The 23,594-nt window shown below is 41.9% G+C and overlaps 1 protein-coding gene across 8 annotated transcripts in view; it reads right to left on the bottom strand.

The window, feature by feature from the left end:
• The window catches only part of SHANK3 (SH3 and multiple ankyrin repeat domains 3), a 422,681-nt gene that overhangs the window by 158,710 nt on the left and 240,377 nt on the right, over positions 1-23,594 (bottom strand). For all 8 annotated transcript variants that reach the window (XM_073652618.1, XM_073652625.1, XM_073652619.1 and 5 more), the window contains 5 exons: positions 21,864-21,972; positions 17,786-17,937; positions 16,813-16,980; positions 15,538-15,654; positions 12,488-12,565 (listed from right to left, as the gene is read on the bottom strand). In XM_073652618.1, coding sequence (XP_073508719.1) covers positions 12,488-12,565; positions 15,538-15,654; positions 16,813-16,980; positions 17,786-17,937; positions 21,864-21,972 — 624 coding nt within the window. The remainder of the gene's footprint in view (positions 1-12,487; positions 12,566-15,537; positions 15,655-16,812; positions 16,981-17,785; positions 17,938-21,863; positions 21,973-23,594) is intronic.

Below are 23,594 nucleotides of genomic sequence, written 5' to 3'. Positions count from 1 at the left end.
TTGAACGGTAGTGTATGTGCTCTGAATACATGTATATGTGTGCTCGGTGTATATATAGTCTGATCTAATATCACCCTGTCTGCACTAACGTCCCTGTATTGGCTCTTCACCAATTGCCGCACTCGAACCTCGCCCTGTCTTTCCCTGGCGTTGGGCCCTGGCTAGGAAAGGGAGGGTGATGAGTGCTAGTTGCTCCCCACTGACCACTAAAAACAACAAGGGAGAACAAACAAGGGAAGATAGCTTAGCTTTTAGTCGACTTCAGAAAGATGAACATCTGTCCTCATAGCTCCAGAGAGGATGAAGTAATGCACTTGCTCCGAGCCTTCACAAAGGGTAATGTGAGTATCGCTGGTACCTCCCTCAAGCAGACAGCAGGTATTTATACACCCAGGCCAGGGTGTTAATTAGCCAGAGGAAGGTAGCCAATGAGTCCTAGAGAGACAGCCTCTAAGAAGGTGTCTGTAATGCCAAACAAAGAGATCTCCTGCAACCAACTGCAGGGCGAGTGTCTGTCACTTCTGACACACCCGTGACACAATCGTCCAACAAACAAGCAAAATGCTGCCTATCCATTGGGTAATTGGATTGTTTATGGCGGAACAAAAATCACTGTTCTCGGCAGCACATCACCCGGTGCAAACTGCAGATGTGCTGCTGATATCATGATTCTGCATAGGGACAGATTGATCTATTAGTGATTGTTCTGTCCCCATCATTCTTCTTCAGCCCGTGTAGAGGCCGGGAAACAAGCGACGAACAACTTCAATATTGTTGATCGCTCTCATTTAATGGAATGAACTCAGAGCATATAAATGCAACCAAGTGTGATGGTGCAATATGTGAGCAGTTAGGGCACCACTTTGTCTAAAACAGGCCCTGCATATTGTACACCCTTATTACAACCATCTTGTTTACCTTTTGCATTTATCTGAATGTCCTTCATATTCAGAACCTTCTACTCCAGTCTCCAAAGCTCTACTTGTTAATTCCATGAGACCACTTTTAAGAACGACCTAAACACACATCTTTTCAGGCAGACCTATCACTACAATTAGCTAATCTAACTTTTCTCAGTTCTCATTTCTTACATTTTTGCTCAATTTTTAGTGTCTTCTTTTTTCACAAAACGCAGTAGCACTTTTTATCTGCATATACAGTACAGACCAAAAGTTTGGACACACCTTCTCATTTAAAGATTTTTCTGTATTTTCATGACTATGAAAATTGTACATTCACACTGAAGGCATCAAAACTATGAATTAACACATGTGGAATTATATACTTAACAAAAAAGTGTGAAACAGCTGAAAATATGTCTTATATTCTAGGTTCTTCAAAGTAGCCACCTTTTGCTTTGATGACTGCTTTGCACACTATTGGCATTCTCTTGATGAGCTTCAAGAGGTAGTCACCGGAAATGGTTTTCACTTCACAGGTGTGCCCTGTCAGGTTTAATAAGTGGGATTTCTTGCCTTATAAATGGGGTTGGGACCATCAGTTGTGTTGTGCAGAAGTCTGGTGGATACACAGCTGATAGTCCTACTGAATAGACTGTTAGAATTTGTATTGTGGCAAGAAAAAAGCAGCTAAGTAAAGAAAAACGAGTGGCCATCATTACTTTAAGAAATGAAGGTCAGTCAGTGCGAAAAATTGGGAAAACTTTGAAAGTGTCCCCAAGTGCAGTTGCAAAAACCATCAAGCGCTACAAAGAAACTGGCCCACATGAGGCCAGCCCCAGGAAAGGAAGACCAAAAGTCACCTCTGCTTCTGAGGACAAGTTTATCCGAGTCACCAGCCTCAGAAATCACAGGTTAACAGCAGCTCAGATTAGAGACCAGGTCAATGCCACACAGAGTTCTAGCAGCAGACACATCTCTACAACTGTTAAGAGGAGACTTTGTGTAGCAGGCCTTCATGGTAAAATAGCTGCTAGGAAACCACACCTAAGGACAGGCAACAAGCAGAAGAGACTTGTTTGGGCTAAAGAACACAAGGAATGGAAATTAGACTAGTGGAAATCTGTGCTTTGGTCTGATGAGTCCAAATTTGAGATCTCTGGTTCCAACCACCATGTCTTTGTGCGACGCAGAAAAGGTGAACGGATGGACTCTACATGCCTGGTTCCCACTGTGAAGCATGGAGGAGGAGGTGTGATGGTGTGGGGGTGCTTTGCTGGTGACACTTCAAAATTGAAGGCATACTGAACCAGCATGGCTACCACAGCATCTTGCAGCGGCAAGCTATTCCATCCGGTTTGCGTTTAGTTGGACCATCATTTATTTTTCAACAGGACAATGACCCTAAACACACCTCCAGGCTGTGTAAGGGCTATTTGACCAAGAAGGAGAGTGATGGGGTGCTACGCCAGATGACCTGGCCTCCACAGTCACCAGACCTGAACCCAATCGAGATGGTTTGGGGTGAGCTGGACCGCAGAGTGAAGGCAAAAGGGCCAACAAGTGCTAAGCATCTCTGGGAACTCCTTCAAGATTGTTGGAAGACCATTTCCGGTGACTACCTCTTGAAGCTCATCAAGAGAATGCCAAGAGTCTGCAAAGCAGTCATTAAAGCAAAAGGTGGCTACTTTGAAGAACCTAGAATATAAGACATATTTTCAGTTGTTTCACACTTTTTTGTTAAGTATATAATTCCACATGTGTTAATTCATAGTTTTGATGCCTTCAGTGTGAATGTACAATTTTCATAGTCATGAAAATACAGAAAAATCTTTAAATGAGAAAGTGTGTCCAAACTTTTGGCCTGTACTGTACAAATACAGACACTAGCTGGACACCGATTCTTACAGCTATCATGCACTGTAAGCTGAAGAGCAGGGCCCTCACTTCACGCTGTAATGTCTGATACTGTTTGTAAATGTTCCCCCTGAATTGTAAGGTGCTATACCATACGCTGGCGTTATATAAATACATTTATTAATATAATATTATATACAATTTTAAAAGGATCCTTTAAAGCCTTGTGCATATGATCATATTACAGCTCCATACAATTTTCAAGCTTTATGGAGCAGTAAAAAGGCACCCATTGAAGAAGTCTATAGGCCAATCATGTACCTCCATGTGCCCCAGATTTCATGCTGGAGGTGCAAGGTGACTTTTTATTTTTCATAGTATGATGTTGCATATAAGATGTCAACTTATACTGTCAGAACAAGTAAAACCTATCATCTTTTCAATGTATTTCCCTTACTCATTTGTCCTGACCACCACACTGCTCCTCGCCTAAGAGATATGACAGAATGCAATAGGGCATGATGCTGCAGTATGATGACATGACATTAAATGTCATGGACATCTTAATGAGTTTTAAGTAGTCCCCTAATTTCTAGGTACCCTATTTAGTTTCCTAAAATAAACTGCTATCTGTACTGCTCTCTAGTAACACGTAATCCTCCTTGCAATGAGTGTGTTCTACCTACAGAGGTCATATGGCGCCTTTTAATCTAGATACTTATGTTCTAAAGCTTTCATCTGACTTAGTCACATCCATGGAAGGCATAATTACAAATCAGGGGTGTTCTTCAAATGCTTGTAAATGCATCTAATATGTCCATATATACCTGCACTTATTTTGCAAACACCAAATTCAAGAGGACTTCCCCATGTAATAGGTCGTCAGGCAAAACACTGCATCATTGATTCCTCATGTAATGAACTATTAATTACTTCAATTAGGCTGTGACACATAAATAAACAATATATGACACATCACCAACAGATGGTTACAGTGTGGGAGGGGATCTGACACCAGCCTGACAGTAATCCAGATTAATAAAGGATTATATAGATAGACAGAGATTATCTGCTCATCACAGGGACATCACGGGTGTCCTTGTAACAACCCGTGGTGCTACCCTCGTACACTACCATCACTCCCAGTCATGTCTGATTCCTGAACATCTGATGTTAGATATGCCAGAAACATCTATTGGATATTAATTCACTTTGGGATTTTATTTTAGTGTTATTGAACTACAAGGCCACATTCACACGTTCAGTATTTGGTCAGTATTTTACATCAGTATTTATAAGCCAGGAGTGGGTGACAGAAACACGTCACCACTTCTGTATTTATTGTACTTTTCCTCTGATTATTCCTCTCCTGGTTTTGGCTTATAAATACTGATGTAAAATACTGACCAAATACGGAACGTGAGAACATGGCCTTTCCATGACGAGTATTTGGCAAGTTCTTGATGTTGCAGAATTTCAGCACCTATTATGTAAATTAGGTTACTCATGCTTATTATCTGCGTTTCTGTCGCATTTTTTACTTTGCGGTTTTTGTCTCTTTTTGGTATCTAATGTTTTAAACAAAGCTGCTCTATTTTTGATACTTCCCGGTACGGGCTTTGAAAAAACATTTATTGATACGGTCATGTGTGAATTAAATTCTTTTTTAGTTCCACAGTGGAAAAACGCTAAAAAATGCACATGCTATTTTTTACTTGCAGATATTCCCCATCTAATGCAAGTCTATGGGGAAAATCTGCACAAAAAACTTGTGTATGCACAAGAGAGATTGTTATGCTGCGGATTTCAAACACGCACCGCAGGTCAGTTTACGCTGCGTAAAAAAGCACAGTGGGAGTGAGATTTCTATGAATCCCATCCACTTTGCTGGATAAGACGCTGCGTTTTTGAGCAGCATCAAAACCTCACCAAACTCTCCTAGCATTGCTACATATTTTCTTTTGCTAAATTCACACCATGTTTGGGCAATACAGTAGAAGTATAAGTAAAATACAAAATGTCAAAAAAGATTGAAAATGTCTGTCTTTTTTGTAAACCCTTACCAAATACATGAATCCAGGCATAAGCCTGCCAAATTTACATCTATGGATATTATTGAGAAAGTTCTTGTAAACACAAAAACTCACTGAGTTTTGGCAGTTTTACGCCACTCCTGACCAGCTTTGCGCCACTCCTGACCAGCTTTGCTGAAGCGGGAGGATATTGGGTGGGATGGGGCGAGGCAAAGACCGCCAGGCAAATTGATCCAAATTATGCCAGAAATGTAATCCAGTCTCTAAATGGAGTAGTATTCCTGGTGGAGGCGCCCGGCAGCTGTAAGATGCGCCCGACTCATTAACAGATGGGCCCCTCCTGATGAATAAAGCACATCTTCTCCAGCACTTCCTTCTATAAGAATTGGCCCCTGGTGTTTTTTCAGTTATTTCCAATACAGGTTCTAGAGGTTTTATTATTTAAGACCTGATAAAAAAAAATGTTCCTAACGCTTGAATGGTATATATTATATTACTTCATGCTGAAATGGAAAATTACAGTGGAAGTCACTAGAAAAGCACAGAATCTAAACAAATATTGTATTTGTAAAGCAAACCAGAAAAATATATTTTTTATAAAAACAAAAAGTGAATGAGATTTAAGAAAAATCACATTTATGTAACATTTGGAAACAGCTGTAAAACCACCACAAGGAGAGGAACATTCACAGAGAAAAGATCAAAAAATCAAAAGATTAGTATCTCTTAGGAAACAAACTTAGTTTCCAGCATTTCTACCTAATCCTATTACCGTCTAGGAGAGTTTAAACAAAGGTGAAGGTGTGTGCATCAGTCCAAAAAGGTTTGGATTCTTTTCTTTTTATCAATAAGGTTAATGGTTGATAAATTAAAAGAAAACCAGATACAAAGGTATGGCAATGTCATTATCCCTTTCAATCTGTTAATGAATAAAAACATGTTGCAATATAAACCTAAGAAAAGTCCAGGCAGCCCACATTTATGGTCAGAGTATGATTGCCATACCTGGACACGGGTTATACTATACCAAACTCAGATCAGCTGTTATAGCCCCAGTGGAATTGGGATCAAAATATTGAATGGAGCAGCACTGCACTGCTCTGCCTAATAGTGGCCGCTATCAAGCACCGCACTGCTCTGCTCAATGTGTAGTGGCCGCTAACAAGCACTGCACAGCTCTGCTCAATGTGTAGTGGCTGCTATCAAGCACCGCACTGCTCTGCCTAATAGTGGCCGCTATCAAGCACGGCACTGCTCTGCTCAATGTGTGGCGGCTGCTATCAAGCACCGCACTGCTCTGCTCAATGTGTAGTGGCCGCTATCAAGCACTGCACAGCTCTGCCTAATAGTGGCCGCTATCAAGCACTGCACAGCTCTGCTCAATGTGTAGTGGCCGCTATCAAGCACTGCACAGCTCTGCCTAATAGTGGCCGCTATCAAGCACTGCACTGCTCTGCTCAATGTGTAGTGGCCGCTATCAAGCACTGCACAGCTCTGCCTAATAGTGGCCGCTATCAAGCACCGCACTGCTCTGCTCAATGTGTGGTGGCTGCTATCAAGCACCGCACTGCTCTGCTCAATGTGTAGTGGCTGCTATCAAGCACTGCACAGCTCTGCTCAATGTGTAGTGGCCGCTATCAAGCACTGCACTGCTCTGCTCAATGTGTAGTGGCCGCTATCAAGCACTGCACAGCTCTGCCTAATAGTGGCCGCTATCAAGCACCGCACTGCTCTGCTCAATGTGTGGTGGCTGCTATCAAGCACCGCACTGCTCTGCTCAATGTGTAGTGGCCGCTATCAAGCACTGCACAGCTCTGCTCAATGTGTAGTGGCCGCTATCAAGCACTGCACTGCTCTGCTCAATGTGTAGTGGCCGCTATCAAGCACTGCACAGCTCTGCCTAATAGTGGCCGCTATCAAGCACCGCACTGCTCTGCTCAATGTGTGGTGGCTGCTATCAAGCACCGCACTGCTCTGCTCAATGTGTAGTGGCCGCTATCAAGCACTGCACAGCTCTGCTCAATGTGTAGTGGCCGCTATCAAGCACCGCACTGCTCTGCCTAATAGTGGCCGCTATCAAGCACCGCACTGCTCTGCTCAATGTGTGGCGGCTGCTATCAAGCACCGCACTGCTCTGCTCAATGTGTAGTGGCCGCTATCAAGCACTGCACAGCTCTGCTCAATGTGTAGTGGCCGCTATCAAGCACTGCACAGCTCTGCCTAATAGTGGCCGCTATCAAGCACCGCACTGCTCTGCTCAATGTGTGGCGGCTGCTATCAAGCACAGCACAGCTCTGCTCAATGTGTGGCGGCTGCTATCAAGCACAGCACAGCTCTGCTCAATGTGTAGTGGCCGCTATCAAGCACTACACAGCTCTGCTCAATGTGTAGTGGCCACTATCAAGCACCGCACTGCTCTGCTCAATGTGTAGTGGCCACAATCAAGCACCGCACTGCTCTGCTCAATGTGTGGCGGCTGCTATCAAGCACAGCACAGCTCTGCTCAATGTGTGGCGGCTGCTATCAAGCACAGCACAGCTCTGATCAATGTGTAGTGGCCACTATCAAGCACTGCACAGCTCTGCTCAATGTGTGGCGACTGCTATCAAGCACAGCACAGCTCTGCTCAATGTGTGGCGGCTGCTATCAAGCACTGCACAGCTCTGCTCAATGTGTGGCGGCTGCTATCAAGCACAGCACAGCTCTGCTCAATGTGTGGCGGCTGCTATCAAGCACAGCACAGCTCTGCTCAATGTGTGGCGGCTGCTATCAAGCACAGCACAGCTCTGCTCAATGTGTAGTGGCCGCTATCAAGCACAGCACAGCTCTGCTCACTGTGTAGTGGCCACTATCAAGCACCGCACTGCTCTGCTCACTGTGTAGTGGCCACTATCAAGCACCGCACTGCTCTGATCAATGTGTAGTGGCCACAATCAAGCACCGCACAGCTCTGCTCAATGTGTAGTGGCCGCTATCAAGCACTACACAGCTCTGCTCAATGTGTAGTGGCCACTATCAAGCACCGCACTGCTCTGCTCAATGTGTAGTGGCCACAATCAAGCACCGCACTGCTCTGCTCAATGTGTGGCGGCTGCTATCAAGCACAGCACAGCTCTGCTCAATGTGTGGCGGCTGCTATCAAGCACAGCACAGCTCTGCTCAATGTGTAGTGGCCGCTATCAAGCACAGCACAGCTCTGCTCACTGTGTAGTGGCCACTATCAAGCACCGCACTGCTCTGCTCAATGTGTAGTGGCCACTATCAAGCACCGCACTGCTCTGATCAATGTGTAGTGGCCACTATCAAGCACTGCACAGCTCTGCTCAATGTGTGGCGGCTGCTATCAAGCACAGCACAGCTCTGCTCAATGTGTAGTGGCCGCTATCAAGCACCGCACTGCTCTGCTCAATGTGTGGCGGCTGCTATCAAGCACTACACAGCTCTGCTCAATGTGTGGCGGCTGCTATCAAGCACTGCACAGCTCTGCTCAATGTGTGGCGGCTGCTATCAAGCACAGCACAGCTCTGCTCAATGTGTGGCGGCTGCTATCAAGCACAGCACAGCTCTGCTCAATGTGTAGTGGCCGCTATCAAGCACCACACTGCTCTGCTCAATGTGTGGCGGCCGCTATCAAACACTCCACAGCTCTGCTCAATGTGTGGCGGCTGCTATCAAGCACCGCACAGCTCTGCTCAATGTGTAGAGGCCACTATCAAGCACCGCACTGCTCTGCTCAATGTGTAGTGGCCACTATCAAGCACCGCACTGCTCTGCTCAATGTGTAGTGGCCACTATCAAGCACCGCACTGCTCTGCTCAATGTGTAGTGGCCACTATCAAGGACCGCACTGCTCTGATCAATGTGTAGTGGCCACTATCAAGCACTGCACAGCTCTGCTCAATGTGTGGCGGCCACTATCAAGCACTGCACAGCTCTGCTCAATGTGTGGCGGCTGCTATCAATCAATATAATTTGGCCAGACAACCAACATGGTTAATTAGGGACACAGGACTCACATTTATCAAGGCACTAGCACCTATTTTTAGCACAATTTATTCCACAATAATGTATAATATGGTGTGGGACACACCTATTAAAGAGAATCTGTCATCAGGTTTTTGCTACCTCATCTGAGAGCAGCATAATGTAGGGAAATAGACCCTGATTCCAGAGATTTATCACTTAGTTTACTGGGTGCAGCAGTTGTGACACAATCAGTTTTCTCTGCTGTGGATGTAGCAGTGCTCAGAAGGCTAATCCTGCCCACACTACAGCTTTCAATGTAAATTTCATATTGTCAGGAAGCTGATAATCAGTGCTGGGGTATGGCTGGATCAGGAGGCACGTGAGCAGCTAGTCCAGCAGTGATAAATAACACTTTACCTTCTGATGAAAAAACACACTGTATTGAAACAACAGCACAAAGCCTAATAAGTGACACATTGCTGAAATCAGTGCAAAAACCTGAGGACAGATTCCCTTTAAGCTAAGTTCACAGGTCCAGTAATCATCTGTTAGAATGGATCCCGCAGCAATCCGATGACAAAAAAAGTTGTGCAGACATAATTTTTTTGTCTGCCTTGAAGAGGAAAACGGATCCCTGAATTAACCATCCGTTGTTCTCCCATATGAAACGGATGCAATTTTTGCTTCCTAGAGGTGGAAAAATTAATATTTAACATATACTACTGGACGTATGAACATTCAAATAATCATTCATTTGAAACTGATCCAGTAACACCAGAGCGTTTCAGAAAGAAAACATAGAGCTGCAGTTGTACAGCCAGGCTCTGACTCATCCTGGCTGAGGTTAGGGCAGCATGGATCAGCTGACAGGTTCCCTTTAAAGAAGCGTGGAATTTATCAACTCCAGTTTGACATTACAATAAATTTCTCACATCAACAGCAACATTTCCTCCAGCAAATCTGATGTCAAAAATATCAAATATTATAAATTTCCCTCAAGGAGTCCAGGCGTTGTTTTATTAGATTAGCCGCACATGCACACTATTTGTTCAAAAGATTTCTGTGATGCCCCCAATCACCTGAATGGGGTTTTCAGACAGCGGTGTGGTTTCTCCTGAAACTACTGCATTCAGCGGTATGGAACTGATTTTCAGTTGCAGAAATGTCTACATTAATCTGCAATTATTCATATAACCAAATCTATTTTCGGTCAGTGTGCCTATTTTTGGGCATATGCACATAGAAATGCACACGGACAGCACACTGAGCATTGCACGTCAATCAGCTTGTGGACATGAGGGATTTTCCACAGGGCTCACTCGTGTCATTCGCTTTACAGATGGGACAATGCTCATTTTAATGACCGATAGCTCTTGCATGATATGGGCGAGAGAGCTGAACATGGTCGTGTTAGCAAACTGCAGGGTATTGCAACCATCTGAACGTGGCCTATGTATGCAACAGGCTTTTTAAGGACATTTTTGGTGCAGAGTTTGCTAGCATTTTTATTTTATTATCATTTTGTACACGCATTTTTTCTGAGTACTATTGAGAAGTAGGTTAAAACAAAAAGGCAGAAAAAAAAGGTAAAATGAATTATATGATAAATTGCAGTGTGCAAAACCAATCTTAGGTTGTCTGTGGGCGAAACCAATCTTCACACGTGACCATGCTCAGATCATCATCCTCAGCCAGAACGTCCAGTCTCCTGACCTTAGCTTAATGCCTCATACAGAGCACTTACAGTTAGGTCCATATATATTTGGACAGAGACAACAGTTTTCTAATTTTGGTTCTAGACATTACCACAATGAATTTTAAACAAAACAATTCAGATGCAGTTGAAGTTCAGACTTTCAGCTTTCATTTGAGGGTATCCACATAAAAATTGGATGAAGGGTTTAGGAGTTTCAGCTCCTTAACATGTGCCACCCTGTTTTTAAAGGGACCAAAAGTAATTGGACAGATTAAATAATTGTAAATAAAATGTTCATGTCTAGTACTTGGTTGAAAACCCTTTGTTGGCAATGACTGCCTGAAATCTTGAACTCATGGACATCACCAGACGCTGTGTTTCCTCCTTTTTGATGCTCTGCCATGCCTTCCCTGCGGTGGTTTTCAGTTGCTGTTTGTTTGTGGGCCTTTCTGTCTGAAGTTTAGTCTTTAACAAGTGAAATGCATGCTCAATTGGGTTGAGATCAGGTGACTGACTCGGCCATTCAAGAATATTCCACTTCTTTGCTTTAATAAACTCCTGGGTTGCTTTGGCTTTATGTTTTGGGTCATTATCCATCTGTAGTATGAAACGACGACCAATCAGTTTCGCTGCATTTGGCTGGATCTGAGCACACAGTATGGCTCTGAATACATCAGAATTCATTTGGCTGCTTCTGTCCTGTGTCACATCATCAATAAACACTAGTGACCCAGTGCCACTGGCAGCCATGCATGCCCAAGCCATCACACTGCCTCCGCCATGTTTTACAGATGATGTGGTATGCTTTGGATCATGAGCTGTACCACGCCTTCGCCATACTTTTCTCTTTCCATCATTCTGGCAGAGGTTGATCTTGGTTTCATCTGTCCAAAGAATGTTCTTCCAGAACTGTGCTGGCTTTTTTAGATGTTTTTTAGCAAAGTCCAGTCTAGCCTTTTTATTCTTGATGCTTATGAGTGGCTTGCACCGTGCAGTGAACCCTCTGTATTTACTCTCATGCAGTCTTCTCTTTATGGTAGATTTGGATATTGATACACCTACCTCCTGGAGAGTGTTGTTCACTTGGTTGGCTGTTGTGAAGGGGTTTCTCTTCACCATGGAAATTATTCTGCGATCATCCACCACTGTTGTCTTCTGTGGGCGCCCAGGTCTTTTTGCATTGATGAGTTCACCAGTGCTTTCTTTCTTTCTCAGGATGTACCAAACTGTAGATTTTGCCACTCCTAATATTGTAGCAATTTCTCGGATGGGTTTTTTCTGTTTTTGCAGCTTAAGGATGGCTTGTTTCACCTGCATGGAGAGCTCCTTTGACCACATGTTTATTTCACACCAAAACCTTCCAAATGCAAGCACCACACCTCAAATCAACTCCAGGCCTTTTATCTGCTTAATTGAGAATGACATAACGAAGGGATTGCCCACACCTTTCCATGAAATAGACTTGGAGTCAATTGTCCAATTACTTTTGGTCCCTTTAAAAACAGGGTGGCACATGTTAAGGAGCTGAAACTCCTAAACCCTTCATCCAATTTTAATGTGGATACCCTCAAATGAAAGCTGAAAGTCTGAACTTCAACTGCATCTGAATTGTTTTGTTTAAAATTCATTGTGGTAATGTCTAGAACCAAAATTAGTAAAATGTTGTCTCTGTCCAAATATATATGGACCTAACTGTAGCTGAGGTCAGGAGATCCACTTATTTGACGGATGTTGTGATGCGAACCTGGCCAATGTTTTACTGATGTGTGCATTTGGCCTCAGAGATGGATTGAAGAGGGCGATATTATGGTAGACTGCAGTCACACCGGAATTTTCAGGTTTTGAATGGAACTAGGACAATTCTGGAACAATTCTATCAATATTTTCTAATGATTTCTTTTCCCACTGCGAAGAACAATACAATACAGCTGATGCTGTCCATTCAATGCTTCTGCCTGGTATCGATAGCTTATTTAAGTACACTTACAATGGGTCCAGCAGATTTACACATGCTTTATAACAGTAATTGTCCTTACTTGAAAAGCTGTTTGGTTGTTGAAGTTCCTAATCTCTTTACTTGCTCCACGGAAGAGAAGAACCCGAGCACAGCTCTCCTAGGGAAGAAACAGAGTCAGCTAAGGATAGATGCAAAAATACTAATGTACAAGCAGCACTGGCCAATCGTGATTTTCTGAAAGCAAGCCTGAAATGAAGTAACAAAAACAATGAGCAGGGCCAAAATCAGCCCTATCATGTGTTGCTCAGATTGGCAGGTTAAAACTGTTACAAATAAGGTTTCTCACGACTAGGACTGTTATTTCTTTGGATTACAATACTATCTTTTCAAACACATGAGTGCTCTGTCTTCACAATATTACACAATATTCACAATATTACAAAGTCCTCAGTCTTCACAATATTATTTATGTGTATACAGTATAATGCTGCCCATATACCTTCTATGTTATGATATTTAAAAGTGTTAAGACAGAAGGTTCACTTTTAGCCCCAACCCCTTGATGAAGCCTGTGACTGGTGAAACATTTTGGAAAGACCACTGAATGTATTTTGATAACATGTTGACCCAAACTCATACATGCCTACAAGGCTGTTGAATTCGGTCAGACCTTCAGTTTTTCTGGACTCGGACCATGTATGCAAGACAGGTGAAACTGGAGTTATTTTGCCAGCACTTGCATTCAGTTCATATCAGTTTCTGCACCACTGTAAGCTGATTTGTAAAAATCACCTTGTGATTCTACAGAAAACTATTCACAAGGAAGCTTTCCCCTATTCAGTTTGGGGAACATCGGCGATCACTCAGCCGTTTTACATAGTCCTCAGTGGAAGTTCTGTCTCCAAATGTGATCTCCAGCTGCTACATATCAGCAGCATGAATAGAGGATTAGAAGAGACCTGGGAAGGATAGGGTTGATGACATAACTGGAAGAATCAGTGGAAAGAACTGGAAATACCCAGCTATTGTAAATCATATACCTACTATACCTACCTAGTATCTACACAAAACCAAATACACTCCTCAACAATGAAATTACAACACCAAGAAGGACAAGCCGTAAAGTTATGAACATGGGAAAGTAGCAGGTGTCGCTAAGATGTGCAAATGATAACGTTTCCAAGCACCTTTCTCCTATCTGTGACATGTGGAAGAGGCATAAAAGTCAGATTGAAAGCAAATTTTGGAACCAGGATAATTGTGCGATATCTACTGTACACTGACGAGCCAGTTATCACCACTTGTAAACTGAGAGAGGCAGAATCCTTGGAAAGGAGAGACTTTGGTGGTTCGCTCCGGAAAATCGCAACGTGCATAGGCCAAGATGTTGTCGGCACTGTATAATCCTGTGTGTCCCAGTGGTTGGGAGAACAACGACAAACTGGAATGACAGCAAAAGTTGCACAGATGTGAACCTCTGCACAGACCTCAGACTAAAATGCACATAGTGATCCATTCAATACAGCATGTAAAAGTGGATGTCACAAACCAAGCTTAAGGCGTCAAACAGTGTCTACTTTTGTTTTCATGTCACTGGCTACAAGCCAAAAGTCCAGTTACCGATGTTGCATTGTCCTCACACGACGACTCTCAAAGGCTATCATGATGCAGAAAGACATAGCAATGGAGGGAGAAATGGAGGTCTATCCTCTTCAGTGATACGTCAGAGATTGGTCTGGTGACCACATGGGCAATACCATTTAGAAGCCTTCATGAGAGAACATCACACCAGTCCTTCTTCAGGGTTTATGGTGTGGGGTGGAATAATCTATGGTAGCCGGACCCCTCTAGTCTTCATTCCAGGTACAGTAACGTCTCGGTGTTACATGGTATGTCGATTTCTCCAAAGTGTCCCAGGAGCTGTTTTTCAACACCAGGCTGCATGTTGCTCGTGCTACTGTGAACAGCCTGCGTGGCATAAACCTGCTAACATGGCAGCATATCTGGACTTGACTCACATCAAGTACATCTGGAATGTCACTGGTCTGCAGATGCAAAGGGGGCTGCCAGAAGCTGCACTTTGTGATTTGCATGCACAAATAATAACTTAATTGAGAGCAGCCAAGTAGTGTAACTGCTCGTATTTCTGTGTGTGGCGCTCATACTCAATACTGAATAATTCAAGATGTTTTGAAAATGTTGTTATCATTGTTTCATAATTTGCATAAAACTAACATGTCTGTCCAACCTGTGATTTTCACAATTCCACAACTCTTCCTTCTTGGTGTTGCAATTTCAATATTGAGGAGTGTATGTGTGTGTATATATACATATATATATATATATATATATATATCATACGACAGTTGTAAATAATGCTCATACACATTTTGGCACATGCAGTAGAGTTAATGGTTATATACACCTTAGCAAAGATTTTTATATTGTTCAATTGCTTCATAAATGCAAAGTTAAGCAACTTTCTAGATATTCTTGTTTGCAAATTATCTACAATTTTTGTTGTTGCAAAGTGTCTCCATGTCCATTATTTAGATTAGTGCTTTTGCAGAACTGATGCAAGTCCTTCAGATCTCCTGCCCCTGCCCCACTTAATTTGTTCTGACACTCCCTTTTCTCTGTGTCAGAGACAGTGGCAATGAAAAGAAGGGGTTTGTATACAGATCTTCACAATGTGGATAGGGAAGAAGGAATGTATAGTCTCAGGGAGGACAGATAAAACAGGTTACATATAATTAAAATAGCACATGAAGATAATATAAGTGCAGGGTAGAAGCTGTGCTGAAATATGACCTAATGAAGACATTAGCACCCAGAATACACACAGACCTCACATCCAGTCTGTATTACTGGGAGAGTCACTCCCACAAGAGAAAAATCTGTAACTTGGATAAAGCTACAAACTGCATATAAGGGAGTGTGCTAATGAATGAAGAAATTAAGATAGTAGACTAAAAATTAGATCAATTTTTGAACTAAGGGTAATCGCTAGCATATATAACAATCATATTTTCCACCCAAATGTAAACACCATACACATAAAATGGATACTTTGTTTCCCTGTTACATATTAAGCAGAAGTATGGGAATAGAACAGTAAGCTTCGGTCACCTGGTTATAAAGAGCACAAAGGTGCAGAGCACTGTTCCCAGACGCATTCTGTGCTCTCATGTCAGCGCCGTAAAAAAGGAGATGCTCCAGATGCTGAACATGTCCGTACCGGCATGCCTATGAAACACGTGAAGGCAGAGAACAGGAGATCATTACAAGTGGAGACACAAAATGAGATACCTAGTGAGTACAGACAATATATGAAAAAGAAAGAAGGACAATGCCAAACAAGAACAGTGATCCACAGACACTGTAGACAGTCCAGATGGCTAAAGGATTACCCACAGTAAGTACAAAAAAACATTAGCGCTAAGGATTGTAAAGAAAAAGAGCAATGAAACAATGATAGTTTTAAAGGGGTTGTCCTACAAACAACATATGTCACCTATCACCTGAGCACTGGGACCTCCGGGACTTGCACCGATCAAGAGAACAGCAGTCCCGAAATCCTCTGTGTAAATGGAGGAGTAGTGAGCATGCATGACCACTACTCCTATAGACAGTAAGGGGAGTAGTGGTCACATGGTCACTACTGCGCCATTCACACAGGAAACTTTAAGCCCCCATTCTTGTGATCATTGGGGGTCCAAGTGGCCAGAACCCCAGCGATCATACATGATGTCCCCTGTGGATAGGTGATAAATGTTGTTTATAAAACAAATTCCTTCAATGAAATTCAATGAAACAACAAAATATCATAGAACATCAGACCTGTCATACAGCCAAGATCTCACCCAGGATGTAATTTATGGTATGATGATCACAACCTAACAGCAGTCTTTAAAGAGTACCTATCGTTACAAAAAAGAAAATCACAATCATTCTTGGGGCAGCTGTAGATGTATGCTAGGTATAGTAATGTTGCCTCTACTTTCCATATTTGTGATATTTTCCTTTCCCCACTGCTTGTCTCTGTGAATACTAATGTTTTCTGTATGCTCTTCCTTGAGATGTGTTTACTGACCAATGGGCTGTTTCCTCTCCAGCGCCCCATCTTGTGCCATTTCACTGAAATACTGAGCAGCTGCAGCTGCATCCCCCTCCTCCAGGTCTAATACTTACTGTTTACTCTGGATGGATTTTTGACAGGGCTGAGAGGGTTTCTAAATACTTATACTGAGCCTGCAGGCCGGGAACCAGGAACTACAGGCTGCTTAAATGTAAGGATCATGCCATTGCACTCTGATAAGTATAACGATAGGTACGCTTTAAAGTGTGCACACTGTGTAGCAGTTATATTACATTCACTAGTCCCAAAATAATACACCGTCTCACCTGGTGGATCTCCTGCCATCCATTTTCATCTTCACAGCCAAGGTTGGCGTAGTCCCGGAGCAATAACTCACAACAGTATGGGTCTCCCCCTACCATTGCACTGTGATAGAGTGGAGTTAAGCCACGGCTGTCCTTATAGTCTGGAGAAGCACCTAAATCCAAAAGGGTCTGATTGTCCGGTAAGAAAAGGTTTGTGTGACGATTATTGTAAAAGAAAGAGGACAGTTAGCATTTAGATTAGTCACGTTAACAATAGTGTTCTTTACTAACTTATTTGGACCTTTCTTACACTATACTTTTGGCTTATGAACTGAATGCTTGAACCTTAAAGTATAAATAAAAATTGATAAAAGTGAGCAAGGCTTTGTTCACACACAGCGTTTTTGCAGTGTCTTTTTTAGGCTTACAAAATCTGTTCTCTTGGCAGTAAAAACATTGTGCTCAACACACAGGATTAGCTGCGTTTTTGCTGCATTTTTGGGCATGGATTACATATGTGTTTTGACCACCGTACATGTTAAATGAAGTTAGTTTTTGCTCTTTCGCATTGCTTTTTACATGCTTTCTAAAGGCTGCAAAAACGCTGAAAGAATTGACATGTTGCAGATTGAAAAAACAGTGGGTGCATGAGATTTCTGAAATCACGTAGCTTTTGCTGGTACTGTAAAAAGCAGCTTCTTTTCTGCAGAAGAAAAACGCTGTAAAAATTCATGCGTGCATGTGAACATAGCCTAAGTGCTTTAGTATAGCGAGTAGTAATAGGTGTAACTAAATCATGATTCATATATGGAGATATATATATATATATATATATATATATATACACACACACATGTGAGGTCCACAACTGTTTTTTTTTACTTAAGTCAGACAAAAAGGTCCTAGAAATTGAAAGAAAAATACTAGTGGTCTACATTGTAAGATATTGCTCAAAATCTAATGTTTTTATGAAATCTAAAGAAATCCTACTCACCATTAATACGGCATGATTGCGGTATCGCACCGCTTTGTGCAGAGCCGTGAGCCCCTCACGTGTCCTAAAGTCCAGGTGCGCACCACCGCTCCTCAGAACCTTAACCAGCTCTGCTCCTCCCTCCAGCTGCGCAGCAAAGGTGAGCGGACACTCTGTGAGGATGAAATCGGCATCACATAAATGGACATAAAGATTATACTTAGGTAGAAATCCCTGCTGCATATTTTAAAGAATAAAGACCATGAGAAACCATGGATATAGCTAGAGATAGAGGTAATACCTTGCACTTGGCATCAAATTGTTGTACAAAGGCTTGAACAGTGTATGAACTAAAGATACATGAAGGTTTCGAACAATATACTAGGAAATAATTACCTTTCACTGAAAACATAAATGGAATAAAAGAAAAATATCAGCAAGAAATGATCAAAGCACCATCAATATCGAAAATATTCAACGTGATAATGATTTAAATGTGCGAAACTGAATAGAACCTGTTCAGACAGGTATAGAAAGTGACACTAAACTGAAATGACAGAAAAACCCTGGTGGCGTGCTAATGAGTTATGGATTAAAGCATGAGATGAATAGCAAAAAACAACAACGGACAGAGAAATACAGGTTGTAAGCAAAAGTGGAGATAACACACAACATATGTGAAAGAAACTGCACTATAGTTATGTGCTTTGCTTTTTTATAAAAAATAAAAATAATATTAAAGGGGTTGTCCACTACTCAGACAACCCCTTCTCAATACCTATGTTTCCCTCCAGTAAAATAATAACATTTATACTCACCTCTGAGGACGGCGCTGTTCCAGTGGTGTTGGTACTGGCGCTCCTAGGGATCGCGTGACTTCGTTACGTCACATGATCCTAGGGAGAGACAAAGCCAACACTGCTGGAACAGCACCGGCATCGGAGGTGAGTATAAAGCCACGACCCAACTATCAGTATTTGGTCAGTATTTTTTCTCAGGAGAGGGAGCCAAAACCAGGAGTGGAACAATCAGAGAAAAGGTATAATAGAAACAAGTCGCCAATTCTGCATTTATCACACACTCCTGGTTTTGGCTCCCACTCCTGAGAAAAAATACTGACCAAATACTGATAGTGGGGCCATGGCCTAAGTGTTATTATTTTACTGGGGGAAAACATGCTGATTAAGAAGGAGTTATTAAAGGTTTAAGGCCAGGGTCACATTAGCGTATAGCATCGGATGCGATGTGGTAATGACACTAAGCTCAAACTCTGCTGCGAACATGCAATAAATAAAGGAATGAAAAACTTGTAAAAAAGGGGGATAAAATAAAAGCAAGAAATTAAGTGTACATTAAAAATCAGTGCAAATGCATATCAATAAGCTGAGCACAACACCTGAAAAAGTAGCAGCATAAGATACACTATAGTGGACAAGACAATGCACAGTAAAGAACAGAAAGATTCAGGAAGATAAAGGCTCAATCAGGCTGAGGCCTTTCAGCTAGAGACCCAGCAATCTATGAATTCAATTGTTTACTCGCTGTATAAAGTCTTTTTCACATGTCAGTATTTGGTCAGTGATTTTTCATCAATGTTTGTATGCCAAAACCAGGAATGGTATTTATAGAGAAAAACTATAATTCAAAGATTGACACCTGTTCTGTGTTTTAGAGACACTCCTCCTTTTGGCAAAAAAAATAATGATGATATTCTGATCAAAAATAGTGATGAGTGAAAGATGGCATCTGTTTTCCTGTGATCATTTTCATGCATTTGAAGTTCCAGGGAGCAGTCTACAGACACTATGCTTCACACACCTAGTGGCCGTGTTGTGACGGTGTTTGCTCACCCTGCACCTCTATGAGTGAATAACATATTGTAGCTTATAGGGGCACTGTAGCAGGTAATACATGTTGTGTTGTTGAAGTTCTCACCTGTAGTGTTGGAAGAGACAGCTTCTGTACTTTGTGTAATACTTTCCCGTCTTGGAAAACTAGCCACAGATCTTCTGTGGATTTAGAAATTCCTCTGCGGCTTCATTTAATCCTACACAGACTCGCTGATGTTGAGACCAAGCCTCAGTGGGGACCATATCATCAATTCAAGGACTCCTTGTTCTTTACGCTAAAGATAATTCTTAAAAAAGCCCACCCATGAACTTCTTTACTCCTAAATCTGTTTATATAGTGAAATGTCAGTGTATTAATATACTCACCTATCGCCCCCCGCTCAGGGATCCAGTGCTGCTCTGCTCCTCTTCTCTGTGACGTCACTGCTCTGCAGACTCTCCAGGTCACACTGCGCTCTCTGCGTGACCCGGAAGTGTAAGCCTATGGAGCATCACAACAAGGCTCTATTGGCTTACATTGTATAAGAGACTTCCGGCCCAAGCATAAGGTAATCCAGATAGTGTGAAGAATGATGATGTCACTTAGAAGAGGAACGAAACATCGCTAGATCCCGGAGAAGACATTGGAAGGTGAGTATATTAACACACTAAGGGTTCACTAACACTGGCATATATGTTCTCTCATGCTAGAGAATTTGGGCTGATCATGCTAATGACACTCAGCTCTAACTCTGTCAGAGATTGAGCCAAGTGTCATGTTACTGTAATCCGATTCTCTTGCATGAGAGAATTGCAGCACAGGTGTGGAGAAGATGGAGAACTTAATTTCTCCATCTTTTCCATTGTCTCTGTGAGCATACATCGGATAAACTCAGATGACATCCGAGTGCAATCCGATGTTTCACAAGCACCCACAGACTTGTATGGGTGTGCGTGATCCGAATATCGGAGCCACTCGCAGCATGCTGTTATTATTTTATCATTCCGAATCGGCATGAGAAAATAATTTTTGTTCTTTCGCTTTGCATTTTGTTAACTGATAAAAATAAACTATTAACACTTCTGTGTTTGAAAAAAATTCTTACTTGTTAACATTTTTTCCACACTTGCCTAAAAACGTTGCACAGTACTGTATGTCTATCTTGTAGTGGGTTTACTGCGTTTATAGGTATATCTATATTATATAAAACTATTATGGCTGTTATAGGTATATTTATTTTTCTTAACTTTTTTTTTATTTTAAACGTAAAAACATGTGGTTTTTTCCACATCTAATGTCAACAAGACAAAGTAAAAGGAATGCAAGGTGCCTACTGAAATCCATGAGTTCCCATTTAGCTGACTGCTGCAACATAGATAAAGCTCTACCTTTAGGTAAAATTAGCTTCAAGTGATTGAACTCTGCCTCTATTTAGATCATTAAAGTACCATTAAACTACAGCAGTTCTTTATTTTATTTCCCCATCCATTAGCTATCAGAAATGTATGCTCATTGTGTGCATTAAAATACTTTCCAATCGCTGTTTTTTGCCGTTTCCAGCGCCGCTCTGGTCCCCTACCTGCACCGCGTGACCACAGGTATGACCACCGCCTCACACAGCATTTCTGTTTGGACTGGAAATAAATTTCTCAATGTACGGCTGTGTGACCTGGCAGGACAGAGCTGCTGTCACATGATGTAGGAAAGCACAGAAAATGGCAAAAAAACTGCTACCGGTAACTATTTTAAATTATACACTGAATATTGCTGATAGCTGACAGATGGGGGAAATAAAAAATGCTTAAGTGATACTTTAAATAAGTTTAGGCAACTGGGAACCCCTTGGATCATAGGAACTGCAATGTCTAGAAAATTACTAAGGAACACCTTCATTTTCTGGTAATGGAGGAGGTCTCAGGCTTGCAATGATCACATAGTGACGGTATCCTAAGGCCAAGTTCACCTGCGGCAAATTCGATGCAGATTATTCATTGCACAACTACGTCAAATGTACAGGACAATAAAAGTGAATGAAGTCTCCTCACACAACATGGATAGATTTAACGACATGTTGTGATTCTATAAAGCAGTCACATGCCCTTTACTTTTGTGGATTCTTCACCAAAATACCATGAATTTTACCCATTGTGCTGATAAGAATGCATTACAACGATGACATTTCCTGACTGCAAAAAAAGAGTCAAAGATATAAAGATCTTCTCTTTCTGTTACATTTCTAAACTATGCTGCCACTTTCAAAATCTCTTACCCCCTGTATCTGGATCCTGGTAGTTGGGATCCAGACCCCGCTCAAGCAGCCTTGTCACCTTCTCGATATTCTGAAGCTGAATGTACTCCATGAATTTCTTTAGATTCCCCTACGATGTAAATTAGAAATGAAAAAAACAAACAAAAAATTAGGAGAGAAAATCCAGCGGTAGATTTCTAAAATGGAAATGACATTTGTAAACTGTATATTACTACATAAAACGTTCTGGCAATCAGAAAAAAAGAAGATCCAATCATGTACAATGAGATCCAACCAATTCTTTTCAGTTGAATAATTTCATCAGGACACGAGGAATCCCAGAATAGAATGTCTTCCTCACATTATCTTTCAACACTTAATCTAACCACTTTGTAAGATACTCAGGAATTATGAATAAATGTGGCTAGATCTGGCTACACCTACGGCCAAAAATCCTTCAAACATTTGCAACCACACACAAACAAAAAATGAGACATCCCATGGGCAGGGTTAAAGGGAACCTTATCCCCATAAATTGTTAGAAGTGGTATACTACCCCCCAATGATGTTTGTGACCATGTCCTTATTATAAATGTGTTTTGTATTTGCAGCAAAACTGAACTTTAATCTCAGCGCTTATACTCCTGGACTAGTCCGGCAGTGCCGTCACTCATTTCTTCACTTCGCTGGCGTCATGCCCACCCTTCCCCACACAGTGTGATAGACAAACCAGCGTATGCGGAGGTAACAGGGAGGAGAACAAATCTTCCCTCTGCTCTTCCTCCCTAATCTCTCATGAGTGTATACATCGGCCGAGAACTAAGCGGTGTTTTATTGGATAGCACTCGGCCCAATGTTATTCTATGGTTCAGTGCCGATCTGTGTTTTATTTTTCATGCAGAACCGGCATGAGAAAAAATTTACGGCATGCTGCAAGTGGCTCCGCTAATCGGACAACACACACCCATACAAGTCTATGGGTGAGTGTAAAACATCGGATGTCATCAGAGTGCAGTCAGCTTTCCACAGACTCAGACAATGGAGAGGATGGAGAAATTTTGTTCTCCATCTTCTCCATACCTGAGCTCCGATTCTCTCGCACACTAATCTGACTCCAGAATTTAAACAGAGTGTCATTAATGTAATTAATCCGATCCACTCACCAAGAGAATAGACGATCGTGTGACCCTAGCCTGAAAGAAGTAATTTACCCCTTTATTAACATCCTATTACTATCAGAAATATGATATAATAATCACCAGCCAGAATGATCTAGCGCAGAAGATGATTTTTGTTTTAATTCAACTAAATGAATGGATGAATATTAGGATAACCAGTTGTCGTGGTTAATATCAGCTGGCATTGTAATGTTATGATGTGCAACACAAAAAAATATATAAAGGCATATCAACCCTTATCTCTTCCTTTCCTACTTTGCCCCATTTGTAAGAAATCTTCAGTATGTGACCTAGTATATCAGTTTTTCCCCCTGTCCTCACTATCCTGTGTCCGGCTATGAGACATCTGGCTACAGCAGGAGCCTCTCCTCTTTGTCTTGTCCGCAAATAGGACTCAAAATTATTAAGGAGGTTGTCCAGTATATAAAAAAAATCCCAACTGCAGCAGCATCAGAGCAACTAGGGTATAAAGGGTAAGTGATATTTTTTTGTTTGGTGTCCTGAAAGCCAATGCTTGGGTTGATGTACGGCCTCCACCAGGCTTGATACATGTAAACAATGTTATCTTGTACAT

This window comes from Phyllobates terribilis, unplaced genomic scaffold, assembly GCF_046119375.1.
Source record: "Phyllobates terribilis strain yellow unplaced genomic scaffold, ASM4611937v1 Scaffold_11__3_contigs__length_659146591, whole genome shotgun sequence".
Classification (NCBI taxonomy): domain Eukaryota; kingdom Metazoa; phylum Chordata; class Amphibia; order Anura; family Dendrobatidae; genus Phyllobates; species Phyllobates terribilis.
Note: the sequence above shows the minus strand (reverse complement) of the source record. Positions and strands in the feature narration are given on the sequence as shown.